The following is a 17,233-nucleotide window of genomic DNA, read 5'->3' on the forward strand; positions in this document are numbered from 1 at the left end:
TTGAACCCACGCCTTCCCCAACCGAACAGCACCTACCGGGTCCTGAGACTCCATGGACGTAGCCAAACACGCTTTCCCTATCTTCATCTCGGATTTTGGGTAGCTTGGAAAAGTTCATCTTGCCCGTTTACCTGCCCAATAAGAAGACAATCAACAGTTCATTCTCTACAGAGCAGGAACAGACCTAACCCAATGAGCAGCAGACTCCCCTTTTCAGCTCCCCTCTCCCATTGCTTCCAATTAACAGAAAACCCAGTGCAGGAGCCTCAAAATTCACGTGGTCCGATGCACCTTAATTCCCACCCCTTCCACCACTATGGATTCATGGCCAGCTATAGTGAATAGCAGTTTGCTTGTTTTTTTACTTCAGCAAGACATACCAGTAGAACAAGCCTTATTACTAACAACATTGTGACACTGGCAAAACAGGGCCCCAGGTGCTTATTGTGGAACTATTTCCACCCTGATTTTAACACCACTAAGTACAGCAAACTATGCTCTGAATGTATTATTTTAAGCCCAAAGTTCATCTCCCACTCCTCTCCCCCTTGCTGTAAGGCTCACTTCAATCTGCAACATTTACTAGAATGATAAGTGATTTCACAACTTTCAAAGCAGCATTTCTGAGCCGCATAAGTACTGTATGCAGCCTAAAGTACCACTATGCCTGGAATCCCCCCAGTGCATTTTTACAGCGTCACGGTTTAGTGTTTGTTATGTCTCTGAGATTGCTACGTCAAATGTATTCCTTCTACAAGTCAAGTGATGCCAACACCACAGCATCCAGCTGCTATATGCTCCGTTGTTAGACAGCTGGATAGATTCTGCAGGGTTAACAGGAGGCCTTACACTTACGGATTGGGAAAGACTTCAAAATAGATTTAGAGCTTAAACACAAGGATTTGCAAAACAACTCCTCACTGACTGGCCACAAACAGACTGCAGATCCATGTCCTTTCTGTAATAACTGGCAGTTGGGCTGCACTGTGCTTGAGGTCTTGATAACAGCGTTTAACAGCTCTTTGCTTGGTCACCCATCATCCTGCTGGTTGTGTGTTACCTTGGAAACTCACGGCAATGTTACGCCCAGTGTCTCTGCTTAGACAGTTAACAAAGGGGTTCATCAGGGCTTGAAAAAACTTGCCCCAAAACCTACTAGACCTGGTGAAAGATACATGTGCTGCTATTCCATCTGCACATACACATCACCTATCCCACCCTCCTTGCAGGGCTCCTCTTCCCAGTCTGCTCTCTAGGGATAGTAGGGAGAAGACTGCTGCTCTCCAGGGCACATAGGGCTCAGTCTCCCAGTTCTTCCATTGTACATGGGCCCTCTGCTTCTCCCTAGTCCCACTCAGCCAGAATTCCTACTCACCCTGAACAAGCAGGTTTTTCCAAGCCCAAGTGCTCGCTCACAGTAGTGGGTTGTGTGATGTGGATACCCATTTATTCCTTTCCCAGGCCACTGAAGAGATGATCATGACTCAGTCCCTACCAACTTGAATGGGAACTGGTAACCTAAAGATGAAAGGCTGGGTGTTCCATTTCTAATTCCTAGAGCTATCTAGTCCTTCTGGCATGAAGTGTCCTGTGACCGTGCAGTAGCTCAGGAACAGAGTGGAGTCCTCAGCACTATGAGGCTATACTGTGTAGCTTAGCATTAGAAGCCAATTTTAAAAAGTTTGTTGAGAATTCCATCAGCTATTTCACAACTTTAAGAGGGCGTCATCACCAAAAGGCCACCTGAAGCTCAGGAGTCACAGGCAAGGGAGTCAGTGCAGCAGTGGCGCCAGCTGTGCTATTCCACATGCCCCACTGAAAAAGCAGCAGGACTTAAAATCCCACCCAGAACATTCACCCCAAGAGATCGTTCACGGACAGAAGCTCCAGAGCCATTAACACTACTGCAGGGTTAGTTCCTACCTACACAATCCTTAAATCCGTGTGCTGAACCAAAGACCAATCTACATTCTGATGTGACTGAACCATGAGAGGTAAAAAAGTTGTTGCTCCTCATCCATGCTCCCACCTAGGTTAACAGAGGCATAAAGGGACTTGGATCAGGTCACACCATTCTACGTCAGCTCCTTCTGGAGCTCAAACACAAACTGTTCAGATCAGGAAAGTCAGTTGTGAGCCACAGCCAGTGATGTTATTTGAAAGGGTTTAACTCATCTTCAGTCAGAGCTTTTGAAGAGCCCACAGCATGAGGCAAAAGCAATCATTCCAAGGACAGACAAACACATTCATTTAGACCTGCAGCAAAAGCCTTCTGGGAGGGATAGCTCAGTGGTTTGAGCATTGGCCTGCTAACCCCAGGGTTGTGAGTTCAATCCTTGAGGGGGCCACTTAGGATTTGGGGCAAAATCAGTACTTGGTCCTGCTAGTGAAGGCAGGGGGCTGGACTAGATGACCTTTCAAGGTCCCTTCCAGTTCTAGGAGATAGGATAGGAAAAACAGCCTACCTAGATCTTGTCCATCTTTCAGACAGACAATCTCCTCCCCTTCTCTTGCATCCCCACTCCCCCCTTGCTTCCCTGTACTTTGTCCAGAAGGCTACCAAAGTCATCTTCCTCACTCACCACTCTCTCCATGTCAAAGGTTTTGGAATCATTCCATTAGATTGCCCTTGACCCAAACATTTCAAGGGCCTCATCCTGACCTCTAAGGACACACCTACACTGCAGCTGGGAGGTACGACTCCCAGCCCAGGTACACAGACTCGCACTTGCACACCTCGAGCTAGCATGCTAAAAACAGCAGTGGGGACATTGTGGCACAGGCTGTGGCTCAGGCTAGCCACCCAAGTTCAAACCCATGGGGTTGGATGGGCTTGAACTTGGGTGACTAGTCCAAACAGCTGCCCATGCTGCACTATTTTTGGCATGCTGACATAGCGTGGTCTGTCTGGGCTGGGAATCACACCTCCCAGCTGCAGTGTAGACATGCCCAATGTCTGCACAACACTGGTCTGGCTTACCTCTCCAAAACCAACATCCACTGCTAAGGCTTCCAATACCCTGGCAACGAAACCTGCTTCAATACTCCCTTCGGATCCTTCTCCCATGTGGTCAGAACCGCCTCCACATCCTGGTGCACCAAGCCACAAGGCCCAGAAGCACGGACACCTTTCTCAAGGGGCTACAATCCTTGAAATACTGAACACTATTCAGAAACCACTGCTCTGCATCCCCCACAGCTGAGCTTCCTGATAGCTGGTGGTCAGGTTGTTTCTGTAGGTTTCCATCTTAGACCATACGGTCATCTCCTTAGGGGGCAAGGATTGTGTCACTATATTCTGTACTGTGCCCCCCACATGGGAGGCTGCTATCTGCCGGCCAGCATTGCACTACAAGCGCAGATACTGATTGTGTTTAGCATTTAGCCACCACCACCACCACACTACCGACCTTTATCAGCCAAGACCACCTTACTATGTTAACAGAGCTGGACACGCAAGGATTTTACTAAATTCTTTTAGTCCCTTAAGAGGACTCCCCCAGCCCCTGGGGTTAAACACTACACACAATTCACTCTTCCTTGGTTACCCGCATTGTGAGCAGAGCAGTTACTTTTTAGTCTGTTACATTCTGTGTAACAGATCCATAAGTAACAGACAGAAAAGCCCCAAACCCAGTAGTTTTCAACCTAGATTCCCCCCAGTAAAGTCACTTGGCTGCAGAGCTGTCCCCCAAGAAGTGAAAGGTTTTCTGCTGCCAGTGTAAGAAAGCACCCAATATTCTCTGTCATGATTACTATCTTTTGCCTTTTAAATTTGGCATGTAATCACTGATGGAGAGACATTCAATGCTGTTCAAAATTTGAGCCCTATATCCTGGGACAAAAATCTGTCTTAGAAATTAAGACCCTGATGAGATGATCATAAAATGCCTTTTTGTAGCAGGAAACAAACGACTCTAGATTTATCATACCATAAATATCAAAGGATTTCTTACCTTGCTTTGTAAGGGAAAAGGACAGGCAAAAAGTCCACAGGCCAGATGAAGCAACCCCAGATTTCAGCACTAAAGTAGCAGCATTTAGTAGCAAATGACTGTCTTTCCCAAAAGGCCCCCCAAGCCTCCTACATAGAGGGATGCAAAAAGCCTGCTGCAGAGGGGGAAGAAATTCCATACACACAGCAAAGACAGTCACCTGACTTGATGACTCATCAGTCTCTCCCCAACAGCACTGAGAATGCTGCAATAGCAAATCAAGCTGCCAGAGGCCCATCTGAGCTCTTGTTCCTAAATACAGCTTTATTTTATTAACAGTCAGGAGGTAAAAGGAACATCACCATTGGTAGCAAGTTCCTCCTGCAATGGTCTCTAGGGGAAAAGCCAGTACGTTCAGCTTTGGAAATTAACATCCTTAAACAAAACCCTTAAAGGATGCATAATTTTATGACATTTTCTACCATCTGTTTCAATCAGTCTACACAATCAGTGAATTCACTTTCAGATTCCATACATCAGTTCCAGTGCAAAGTTCTATCTAGCTATTTCTTGGTGGTTTTACATAGCTATGCTTGCACGTCAAGCAGCACAACAGTAATTAGCTGAACACGAGATGCTAATTCTAACGCAGTTTTAAAAGACTGTTTCTTAATGCTCAACAACAATCAGCAGCCTGTGAATGGAACCCAGCTGATACAGTGAAGAAACGGGAGAGAAACTGCAATACTAGTTATTGCTTAAGTACTTAAAATAGGGAATGAACTCATGGTAAGATAAGTCCATATGGTGCTTTAGTGCTGTTAAAAGCAAAAGCTCTCTCTTGCTTAGCAAGCAGAAGAAGGGTATTAGCTATGGAGACCAATGTTCTTCTTGGAGTAACAACTGCTAGAATTTGCTGTGGAAAACAGTTACATGACAACAGCATGCTCTGCACTGCACAAAAGATGGGAGGACGTGAGCCCTGTCCCAAGGAGCCAGTAGGTCTTTGAATAAGTCTTCATCTTAAAATAGTTGCCTCAAAAACAACAAAATAAGTGTAGTTACTAACCCTTCTCATTAGGACAACAGCACAGATGCTGCCACTCCACCATGCACATAGCATGGGACTGACATGAAGAATCCTGCTGGCCCAGTGGTTTTGCCTTAGTAAGTTACATGCTGGGATTCAACCTACCATGGTCATTTCACCAAACTGAGAAGGCAGAGGTTTGTTTCAAATGCAGTGAAACTGTCTGATCAGTTTTGATTCCCACCAGGAGACAAGCTTACAGGATCACAATCCAGGAACCCTTACTGAATTGGTACCACAGCACACATTTGCTGAACTAAGAACAAAAAAAAGTTTTCCACAGAAGTTTCTTCAGGCTGAAGAGGTTCTCACCTCATACTGAGTTACTATAGCTCCCAACCCATCAGCCAGACTCAGCTGAGTGTGTTTTGTTCACACAGGCCTATGGATTCTGTTGTAAACAGAGTGCCCCTATAAAATGTGTCTCCCTATGCTCATTTAGCCCATTAGGAGAGTGGAGCGTAGCATGCTGTGCAAATCCAACTGTTCAGCAACCTCAGGGTGTGTGGTCAGGGCCCTGAAATTAGTAACAAAAACTATACAGTCATCACTGCAATTAGTTTCCCATCACTTGGCCAGTTAATACTTCCCTTTCCAATAGAGGGAAACTTTACAGGAGGGTGGAAGGGGGGAGAGGGGGAACATAATGGCTGAATCACTGTAAGCAAATACACAAGTTAAACCAACAACATTTCTGCTTCCTAGCTAGAATAAAGGGTCATTCTCCTTGGGGAATGAAAGTAGAGCCCCCAGAACTCTGTACAAACCATTTCAGATGTGAGCTAATGAAGGCTTACAGTAACCCCACCTGCATGCTACACAGGATTGACATGTTCTAGAATTACAGGCACCAAGGGGGATTAATGCTGATTTTGCAAGTCTTTAAGGAAGTTTACTAGCCCAGAGATATAATCATTATCATAAGAATGATATTGGAAGATAGAAAGTCACTGCTGTAGACACTATGCCTTAGCTTTCCCATGGAGGCACATCACACAATAACTGTCCCAGCCATCTTGCCATCTAAACTGTGACTGGAGATCTTTCTAGCTCTATCAGCTGGCCATTGTTTTGAAAGCTACCAACAGAAAAACAGACACCTTGGTTCTATTTAGGTGTTTATGTGGCCCATTTCCACAGTAACAGAGATACTGAAGCTTTGCTTCAAAGTGGCTCCTAGTTCTTCACTGGCTTAGAACCTACATCTATGTTCAAAGACTCAGATTCTTATTCAAAGTTGGTAGATTTCAGCAGTAACCCAAGAGCTTGACTTCAGTAGAAAACGGTACTGTGTTTGACCATGACAGAAAAAATGGACCAATCTCCAGTATCATGCCAGCTAACCTCAGGGTTTAGTTACAATTTAGCTGACTTGACACAGAAGACAGTCTGTCCTGATCTACACTAACCAGGGTCAGACATAATCAGCATCATGTAGGCTATCTTAAATCTTGACAGTCATGTTCAAGCATGCTGAAGTTTTCTTGTGAAGACAAATCCTAAGTGCTTTAGTACCAAATAACTGTGGAGCGGCCAGCGTGGCAACAACCAAACTGCTAAGATGGCTAGAAATTCTGGAGGCTTTACAAGGCTTGCCAACACCTACATGGATCTAAATTAAAACAATGAGGAGCTAAATCTGTATTCAAGTCATGTTTTCTTTGTTCTAGAGAATCAGAGAATTTGACATTTCAATGAACTATTGTAATGAGAATGAACATTATATTTAAAACTGTTTCATTTAATTTGTTAAAGCATTTGGGATCAAAAAATAATTAGCAAATTACCGGTACTTATGGAGAGTTAAGTTGCAAGAAAACAAACCTCTAAGGCTAGGTCTACACTACCCGCCTGAATCGGCGGGTAGAAATCGACCTCTCGGGGATCGACTTATCGCGTCCCGTCGGGATGCGACAATCGATCCCCGAATCGACGCTCTTACTCCACCAGCGGAGGTGGGAGTAAGCGCTGTCGACAGAAAGCCGCAGAAGTCGATTTTGCTGCTGTCCTCACAGCGGGGTAAGTCGGCTGCGATAGCTGAATTTGCGTATCTTAAATCGACTCCCCCTGTAGTGTAGATGTACCCTAAGAGAGGAAAGATAAGGGTTTTCTAGCTACCAAAAGCCAAGTTTGGGCTTGTGTCTTTTAACAACTGATGACAGCCTCTTCTCAGAGGGAGGAAAGAGAGGGTAGCTGTTGCAAAAGATAGAAAAGACCCAGTTCAGGGTTCTGTATCACATGTGGGGGATGAATGGCTTTATAATCATATGCCTCACGCAACAGCCAGTCTCTGTTCCTCCAAGAGAGAAAGGTTTTCATCAACTTTACTCATTTCAAGCTAAACTCTGCCCTTCCTTACAATCCAGTTAAAGTTAATTGGGTGCAAAGCTATGTTAAAATTTAACATGTCTTGTTGCTGAGATACCATATTCAACTTTCCGACCCATAAAAAATGAGAACAAACAATAGTCCTATGCTAGAAGCACACAATTCTGGCCTATATTACTATTTTATAAGAGATAAAGGTTGTACAAGACCGCTGGAAAGAGATTTTGCCATTAGCACTTTAGCAAGGACCAAGATTTCACATACATTAATTCATTAAATATACCTGCACCTGGAATACGCCTATCCACTAGAAAATATATTTCCTGGACTAACAGATGCAGCAATGAAAGGACAAACTAAACTTGCTAATGACATTTGTGCTCAAGTTCTCAATTTAGAGTGTGGTGATTAGATCTCTTCTAAAAGAAAGAATTCCCTGTTCATTTAACATTACATGCAAGAATGTTTAAGATACTGTGATGCTAAAGATTCCTTTGTTAAGGGATACTTGCCTTTAAAGAAAGATGAATGTTACCAAATCTTCAGTTTAAGAAAAGGGAGGTTTGAAAGCCAATTGGTTTTGAAAGCAGTATCTGAATTAATTTCGTATAAAGAGGCCTTTATGAGAAACTGGTCCAATACTATAGGTAAGCACAATAGGATAATTCATGAGTTCCTCTAGGAGAGGTTATGATGAATTCTGAATTTGGTTGAATTTGTGAGGTAATGTTGTAAGGGGAGAAAAGGGATATTAAGTTATGGCTGAATTTTCAAGGCAGAGGGAGAAAGGGGGAGGAAAACTAGCTAACTTTTAACTGAGTTGTAGAAATAAGATCAGTCAGATTACAGCACCTTAAAAAAAAAAAAAAAAAAAAAAAACACAACAGCCAGCAGCACTTGGAGAATTCCTAAAATGGTGTTAATAATTTTGTGTGCTGCCAAAGTGGTGGTGTATTTTTTAAAATGACATCTTAATTGTGATGTAATGTAACTAAGCGTTAAGGATCTAAAAGACAGACACTTTTAGGTTCCCCGACTGACAATATAAGAAGTGTGCCCCTTCTCCCAAGTCATTTGCAGCTGGCTACATTTTGCCTTTCACCAGAGAAGTGTTTTACTTTCCATCTCATTCACTGACAGTTATGGTTGCCAACCCTCCAGGATTGTCCTGGAGATCAATCTTGAATTAAAGATCATGTCATGTGATCAAACCTCCAGGAATACACCCAACCAAAATTGGCAACCTTACTGAAAGTCTATTGTGTTCAGGCTCTCAACACTGGAGAGAGAGGGAATGTTTTTAAATTTCACAGAAACTTGCTTTCATAAGTACTATTCCGATTTAGGGCACAGAAATGTTGACAAGCCCTGTATTTAAGGTCTCTCAGTAGATGATGTGGCTTTAAGGGAAGTTGTCACATGAGCATGGTTTATGGTGGTGTAATGTTTGAAAGCAGAAGCCCAGTCTCAATTCAACACCCCCACCCCAAATATGCTGAATTTTGCATTGACAGACAGACTGTGATCAAATTTCACCTCAGCTTGCCCAGTGCATTGTAAGTTTTTCACATGCACAATGAGACTTTGGAAGTCTCTCTCAGTTGCCAATTACTTCATTTCAAAACCAGACAGATTTCATGTTGCAGAGGCTCTGAGAACCAATCACTAGAACAGGGGTGGGCAAACTTTTTGGCCTGAGGGCCGCATCGGGTTTTGGAAATTGTATGAAGGACCGGTTAGGGGAGGGGGTCGTGGCCCAACCCACCCCCACAGACTCCTGCCCGATCCAACCCCTCCCCCGCCATGTTCCCTGATGCCCCCCCCCCAAACTCCTGCCTCATCCACACACACACCTGCTCCCTGTCCCCTGACTGCCCGGGGAACCCCTGCCCCTGATCTCCCCCTGCCAGCCCATCCAATCCCCCCCCTCTCATTCCTGACTGCCCCCCCAGGATCCCTGCCCCATCCAACCATCCCTTCTCCCTGTCCCTTGACTGCCCCGGGGAACCCCTGACCCTGATTGCCCTCCGCTGTCCCATCCAACCCCTCCTCTCATTCCTGACTGCCGCCCCAGCATCCCGCCCCCATTAAACCCCCTGTTCCCCGCCCTCTGACCGCCCCGACCCCCATCCACCCTCCCATCCCCTGACCACCCCCCCACTCCCTGCCCCCTTACCGCGCTGCCTGGAGCGCCGGTGGCTGGCAGTGCTACAGCTGCGCCGCCCGGTGGGAGCCAACCACGCTGTCGCCACCGCGCAGCACACAGCATCAGGTCAGGCCGGGCTCTGCAGCTGCGCTGCCCCAGAAGCTCGCAGCCCCACCACCCAGAGCATTGTGCCGATGGCGGCGCAAGCTGCGGGGGAACAGCAGGGGAGGGACTGGGGGCTAGCCTCCTGGGCCAGGACCTCAGGGGCCAGGCAGGAGGGTCCTGCGGGCCGCATGTGGCCCACAGCCCATAGTTTGCCCACCTCTGCACTAGAAGCAGCACTGGAGGGTAAAAATAGAATTATTTTTAATCTGAAGGAGGCAAAGATTTTTCTCCTTCCTGCTTGTTTTTTCTTCAAAAAAAAAGAAGAATGTGAAGTCTTGTGATCCTTTTGTCTGAGAACTTCTTGGCTGACTCAGAAAAGTTGCCTGGGAGAGGTCTGAGCCTTTAATTAAAGGTGCAATGGCGTTGAATCGTAGAGATCATGCCTCCCAACCGTTTGTCAGTCATTTGCATTTAATAGTTGTATAAAACTGTTTTTAAAAATAGCTTCCTCTGTTAGATTTCACTTCCTTACTACTTGAGATTTCATAATTCCAAGAGGTCTGCAGACATCCATAGAGTTTCAGGGTGGCGAAGACAATGCAAAGTACAAATGGTCAGGGCAAAAAAAAAATTCTGCACTAGGACCACTGTTACAGATATTAATTATCTCAAAATGGGGCAAACAGTGAAGCTAAACATGACAAAACTATTTCAATTAGTCAAAACCAGAGAAAAATTTGCAAGTTTGGAGAGACTTAAAACAGGTCAATAGGCAACATGATAGCAGATGAAATTAAGTGTTTACAAATGCAAAGTAGTTCCCTCTAATGTGGATTATCTGAACTACTCAGATTTCTTACAAGGTTTTTAATGAACTGTATTAACTCAGGAAAAAGACAAGGGCATTTCTTTACACAGCTCAGTGTGCAGCAGCAGTCAAAAGAACAAATATACTGGGTTTGATAACAGACAGGGTAGACACTACAGAAATTATAATGCCACTATATAAGCCAACAGTAGACCCTCACCTGGAATACTGTACCAGTTCCAGTCACCATAGCTCAAAGGGCACAACAAAATTATACGGGTTTCAGAAACGGGCGACAAGAGTAATTAGGAGCCTGAAAAAACTTTAATGAAAAGAGATTTAAAAGATTGGGACTACATATCTTAAAGAAAAGGTATAAGAAAGGATGTGATACAATAAATGGTATAGGTAAGGTAAGTTGGGAACTTCTGCTAACTATGTCTCATAATACAAGAGCGAAGGGACATTCAAAGAAATTGAAAGTGGCAAATTCAAATTGTGGAACTCATTGCCAAAAGATATTACTAGGTTGAGAATTTAGAATTAGACATAAAAAGCTGTACGTCTGTATGTTTCTAAAAAAAAAAAACACAACAAAGTTTTTGGAAGGCCATTGTGAGAGAAGACAACAATATCCTAGACAAACTTTACTAAGTTTTATACCGTTGGGGTTAATTGAACATAAGAACAGCCATACTAGGTCAGACCAAAGGTCCATCTAGCCCAGTATCCCATCTTCTGACAGTGGTCAATGCCAGGTGCCCCAGAGGGAATGAACAGAACAGGTAATCATCAAGTGATCCATTTCCAGTTGTCCATTCCCAGCTTCTGGCAAACAGAGGCTAGGGCCTCTATATATTTTTTATTTGCATTCAAAATACAAATGTTTGAGTACTACTGTAGGATTGTATAGAACTCCCTTAGGAGGAAGGCAGGATTAATGCATCCTCTGGGAGATATTAGGAACGTCAAAGGACCTTTGGGGGATAATACATGTGAAGTGGATTTCCTAGAAAATACTAAGGGGGAGGAGAATGCAAATGACTCACCTGGAATCCATCTTTTTGAAGCTGCACTTTGAGCAGACACCCATTGTCTGGCTGATTACCTATTCAGGGTCTCTTCAAAGAGACCAACTGGATAAATGAGTGACATGAAGGATAAACATGAGTGGGGGCCGAAAGACTATTCCTGCCAGAATCCACATTGCAAGTGGGGTGATCACTGTTAAGCTTTTTGGCATGTGTGTGCGTTTGAGGGTTCTTTGTTTGAAAATGTTTTCTTTGTATTCCTTTTAACTTAAGAATAAAATGTGCTTGCTTAGAAAGAACTGCGTGGCAACTTAGACTGTGGCAATTACACTGTGTACTCATGGGACAGCAAGTGGAGCGGAGCTGAGCAGAGCAGTTTGTGGGATGGCTGGAGTGGTTCACGGGACGGCTGGAGGAGCAGAGCGGCTCGTGGAGTGGAGCGGCTCGTGGTGAAGGCTGCAGCAGAACCCCATGGAGAGGCGGGGCAATCGGCCTCAGACCACGTAAGGTGCCCCTTAACACCCGGTGTGCCCCTTTCTCTCCCCCGCTCATTTCCACCCAGTCTGGGGTGGGGGGAAAGACTCTGCAGATAAACTTTTGTACTCTGGGGCAGCACTGACCAGGGACAGAAACTTTTGGGGTGTTGGACTTTTGGGACTTTGGGGTGATCTTTTGGGTTGTTGGATTTAAGATCCTGAGGGGAAAAGGATACTGCCAAACTTACTTGGGTGTGGGTCTTTTGCTCATGGTTTGTGTTATGAATCCTGTTTGTGGTGTTTCCTCAACATAATGCTGCATTGTTTCCCTCCTTTATTAAAAGGATTTGCTACACTCAGACTCTGTGCTTGCGAGAGGGGAAGTATTGCCTCTTAGAGGCGCCCGGGGGGTGGTATGTAATTGTCCCAGGTCACTGGGTGGGAGCTCGAGCCGGTTTTGCATTGTGTTATTGAAACAGAACCCCTAGATAGTGATCCCGGCCCTTGTTGCTGCCAACTCAGATGGGCAGAAGGGTTACATTTACATGCCTCCAGCTTCCATCCAGGACACACCACACAATCCATTGTCTACAGCCAAGCTCTAAGATACAACCGAATTTGCGCCAATCCCTCAGACAGAGACAAACACCTACAAGATCTCTATCAAGCATTCTTGAAACTACAATACCCACCTGCTGAAGTGAAGAAACAGATTGACAGAGCCAGAAGAGTACCCAGAAGTCACCTACTACAGGACAGGCCCAACAAGGACAATAACAGAACGCCACTAGCCGTCACCTTTAGCCCCCAACTAAAACCTCTCCAGCGCATCATCAAGGATCTACAACCTATCCTGAAAGATGAGCCCTCACTCTCAGATCTTGGGAGACAGACCAGTCCTCGCTTACAGACAGCCCCCCCAACCTGAAGCAAATACTCACCAGCAACCACACACCATACAACAAACACTAACTCAGGAACCTATCCTTGTAACAAAGCCAGATGCCAATTCTGTCCACATATCTATTCATAGGACCTAACCACATCAGCCATGCCATCAGTTCACCGGCACATCTACCAACGTGATATATGCCATCATGTGCCAGCAATGCCCCTCTGCCATATACATTGGCTAAACCAGACAGTCTCTACTCAAAAGAATAAATGGACACAAATCTGACATCAGGAATCATAACATTCCAAAACCAGTGGGAGAACACTTCAATCTCTTTAACCACACAGTAACAGACTTGAAGGTGGCAATTTTGCAACAAAAAAACTTCAAAAACAGACTCCAAAGAGAGACTGCTGAACTTGAATTAATATGCAAATTAGATACAATTAACTTAGGTCTAAACAGAGACTGGGAATGGTTGGGTCATTACACTAATTGAATCTATTTTCCATGTTAGGTATTCTCACATCTTCTATGGGTCATCTCGATTATCACTACAAAGGTGGTTGTTTTTTTCTCCTGCTGATGATAGCTCATCTCAATTGATTGGCCTCTTACAGTTGGTATGGCTACTTCCACCTTTTCATGTTCTCTGTAGGTATAAATATCTTCTTCCTGTGTGTTCCATTCTATGCATCCGAAGAAGTGGGCTGTAGCCCACGAAAGCTTATGCTCAAATAAATTTGTTAGTCTCTAAGGTGCCACAAGTACTCCTGTTCTTTTCATACTGTACTGTCTCTGAAGAGAAGACAAAAGAAGCCTGCTTACGCAGCCTGTCTTTTGCTGGGGATTTCACAGTATCGTCAAGGGACCATGCGACCTGGAAATATCTCAGGCAGAAGAAAGAGAGAGACGCTTAACTCCACCCAGGAGAGGCAACAGCTAGGGACCCAGAAACCTAGAGTGGGTGCCCTTGCTGAACCATTGAGGGGGAACCCAGGTGCAGCTGCCCTGAAGAAATCAAAGTAGTATTAGACATTTAAACAAATACAAAGTTACAATAAAAAAAAGTTTTAGGAAGGATATAAACCGTTAAACCTCAGGACATTTTTAATAACCAGGGGTTAGGACCCCTAAGGGCAGGATATACCCTTTTTGCCTCTATTACAGAGTGGCTCTTCTGAAGCAGTTGGTATGAGCAACTGTCAGACACGATATTGGACTAAAAGACCACTGCTCTGATTCAGCGTGTCCTACTTTCTAAAAAAAAAAAAAAAAAAAAAGGCAGAAAAAAGTTTTAGGACTTGGCTTTTCACTATGAAGAAACAAAACTAATGCAGATAAGGCCAATTTTCTTTCCTTGGTAGATCACTTTTAAGTCCAATACACACGTAGTGACCGATCACCTCTAGGAAAAGAGGATTAAGAAGTTCTGGATCCACTGTTTCCCTGGAATACAACATTAGGAGTTGATGGCTGTACCACAAAGGAAGAGGACTGTTCTGTTTTCCACTGTCTACTCTATCCCTCTGAAGTAGTCACACTTATCAAAATACAGTGAGTAAGGGTGAAACACACAGGCATGATATTCCAGCTCAGTCCATTGTCTCGTTTTCTTGATGCTGTTCCCCTCCAATGGGTCATGTGGACTTAACTGCTCAGGAAAAAAAAAGTCATCACTATTTTCAAGTCAAAAAGAAAATTTTGGAGTCCTGTTGAAGGGAAAAAAAATAAATATTTTTGTTCTTCCCCTCCAACAGGAGCTCACACCTAACATGGTCAGACTTGTTTTAATAGAGGCAAAACAGTAGGCGGGATATTGTGTGATCCCTTTGCTACTTTAAAAATGGAATCTTTACCTTCCACCCAAAGAGACAGACTTTCTTCATAGACTTCTGGCCTTAGTCTGATTTCCTGTATAACAGAGCTCATAGGATTTTCCTTGTATTATTTCCTGCTTCAAGTCCAGTAGCTGTACTTAAACTACAGCATATCTGCTAGGAAAACATTTACTTTTGATTTAAAGATGTCCAATGATGGAGAATCCACCATAACCCTTGGTAAATTGTTCCAGTGGTTAATTACCCTCACTGTTAAAATCTGACATCTTATTTCCACTCTGAATTCATCTAGCGTCAACTTCCCGCCACTGGATTTTGTCATTTGTTTGTCTGCTAGATTAAAGAGCCCTCTATTATCAAAATTCTGTTCCCCTTGTAGGTACCTATGAACTGTGATCAAATCACCCACTGAATCTTCTCTTTGATAAGATAAATAGATTGAGTTTCTTGCATCTTCTCGCTATACAGCACATTTTCCAATCTTTTAGACATTCTCGTAGCCCTTCTCTGAATCCTCTAAAATTTAGCAACATCTTTCTTGAATTGTGGATACTGGAACTGGACACTATTCCAGCAAAGGTTGCACCAGTGCCAAACAAGGAAGTAATATAACCTTCCTACTCTATATTTTTCCTTTTAGACATCCAAGCATCAAATTAGCCCTTTGACCAGTGTCATACTGGTAGCTAACATTCAGCTAATTATCCATCATGATATCAGTGACCTGTTCTCTTGACAAAAGATTGGGGGAATGGTATATAGTCATTTGTAAATTTTAAATCACTATTCATTTTTATATTTTTCCTCTAACATAAAAAATTATATAGCACAGGGCTAAGAACTGATACCTGTGGGACACATCCACTTGATGATTCTCCATTTACAATTACATGTTGAGACCTATTAATCAGTTTTTAATCCATCTAATGTGTGCCATGTTGATTTTGTATTGTTATAGTTTAATCAAGATGTCATGAATACCAAGTCAAATGCCTTACATAAGACTATTACATCAACACTACTACTTTTATCAATTAAACTTGTATTCTCATCAAAAATATCAAGTTTAGCAATTTAGCCAAGATCTACTTTTGATAAATCCATGCAGATTGGCATTAATCACCCTCCTTTAATTCTTTATTTGTTGAGTCCCCTATCAGCTTTCCATTATTTCATCTGAGATCAATCTCAGGCTGATGGGCCTATCTGTGTCTGTGCAAGCAAAAGGGGAGCAGGAGGAGAACACTTAATGAAAATTAATAAGAGCCTTAGATGCGGTGTCTGAGAGTTCTGGAAGAAGTCAGGACTTGGTCTACACATGGAGCTCTTCAGGCACAGAGCCACACATGAAGACACTTATTCCAGAATAAGACAGTCTAAAGCTGCTGGAGCTAAGAAAATTAGAGAACCACTCCTATGGTCTCACACCACCAGATCATGCCAAGACAGAGGTGTAGTGGGGACACTGGATAGGGAGCCATAAAGAGACTCTCCCTAGGGGACAGAGTCACCTTATCAGCTGATCTACAGTGGCTTCAAATGACAACGTTCAACGCCAACAGAAACATCCGAACCCCCTTCCCTTAGTTAAGAGCTGTGTTTGGACGAGGTAAGTACAAGAGATTGGAAAGGGGAGACAATAAAGAGATACTTCAGCTCTCCTATCAAAGTAGTTGGAAGCATACAGCCAATGTAGCCAAGAACCATTTTACGTTCTCTTACTTTCCAATTGCTGAAATGAAAGTTCTCTGGGGTCATCGAAATTGCTGTGCTAATTCCTTCACGGGAGACCCACTCAATAGTAGGATCAGCCTGCGCAGTAGCATTATCACATTGATAGGCGTTATTGGTGCAACACCAGACATCGCAATGGATCCGCTGCTAAACGCTGCCACCTTCCAGCCTCATGTTAGCCACCCCTGTTCTGCATTTCAGGGGAGAGGTTTCGTTGCTTTGATTTGCCAGGCTTTGCCCCCGGACCGCAGCAACCGGTGCACGTCTTCGTCAGTCCAGCAACCGGCAGGGTGCCCAGGCCGCCGGGTCACGCGTCAGCCCCGCAGCCCAGCCTCCCGCATCCCCTGCTGGGTCACCGCGTAACCACTGACCAGCCTCCCCCAGCCGGCAACGCGCACGAGGGGCTCCCCGCAGCGCCCCCCGCTCGCGAGTCGCGGGCCCAGGCAGCGGAGCGACGCCAGGGACACGCGCTGGGACGCGGCCGGTCTGGGTACGTCACTGCGGCCCTGCGCCCCCGGCCCGAGACAGCATCGCCCGGCGGCGTCACGGGCGCAGGGAGGGGGACGAGACCCCCGCGCGCTCGGCCTGGCGTGCCCCGCCCCCCCCGGCGTTTCCCACACCTGCCAGGTGACCGCGTCTCGCGGCCGGGCGGGGGGAGAGAGAGAAGGGGGGGGTCTCACCTGTGGCGGGCGGGGGAGCCGAACCACTTCTTTCCGCTTCTCTTCAATGGCAGGCAGCGGTGATCAGCTGCTCTTTCGCTCATGGGGCGCATACACCGAGTCACGAGCGTAGGCCCTGCCCCCGGAAGTGAGCGAATCGGGAGACCTTCTAGTTTAATGATGGG

General features: G+C 44.9%; 1 protein-coding gene across 3 annotated transcripts in view; it reads right to left on the reverse strand.

Annotated features, from left to right (window-relative positions):
- ATP6V1A (ATPase H+ transporting V1 subunit A) overlaps positions 1-17,187 on the reverse strand; it is a 39,569-nt gene extending 22,382 nt beyond the window's left edge. The window contains exons 1-2 of one of the 3 annotated variants that reach the window (XM_054042650.1): positions 17,070-17,187; positions 37-131 (exon numbers count right to left, since the gene is read on the reverse strand). In XM_054042650.1, the coding sequence (XP_053898625.1) occupies positions 37-118 (82 nt within the window). In that variant the 5' untranslated portion in view covers positions 119-131; positions 17,070-17,187. Of the gene's footprint in view, positions 1-36; positions 132-3,956; positions 4,076-16,377; positions 16,480-17,069 lie in introns of those variants that run through there. The other 2 variants (XM_054042659.1, XM_054042666.1) reach the window with 2 other exon arrangements.
- Between the last annotated feature and the right edge of the window lie 46 nt (positions 17,188-17,233).

This window comes from Malaclemys terrapin, chromosome 1, assembly GCF_027887155.1.
Source record: "Malaclemys terrapin pileata isolate rMalTer1 chromosome 1, rMalTer1.hap1, whole genome shotgun sequence".
Taxonomy (NCBI): domain Eukaryota; kingdom Metazoa; phylum Chordata; order Testudines; family Emydidae; genus Malaclemys; species Malaclemys terrapin.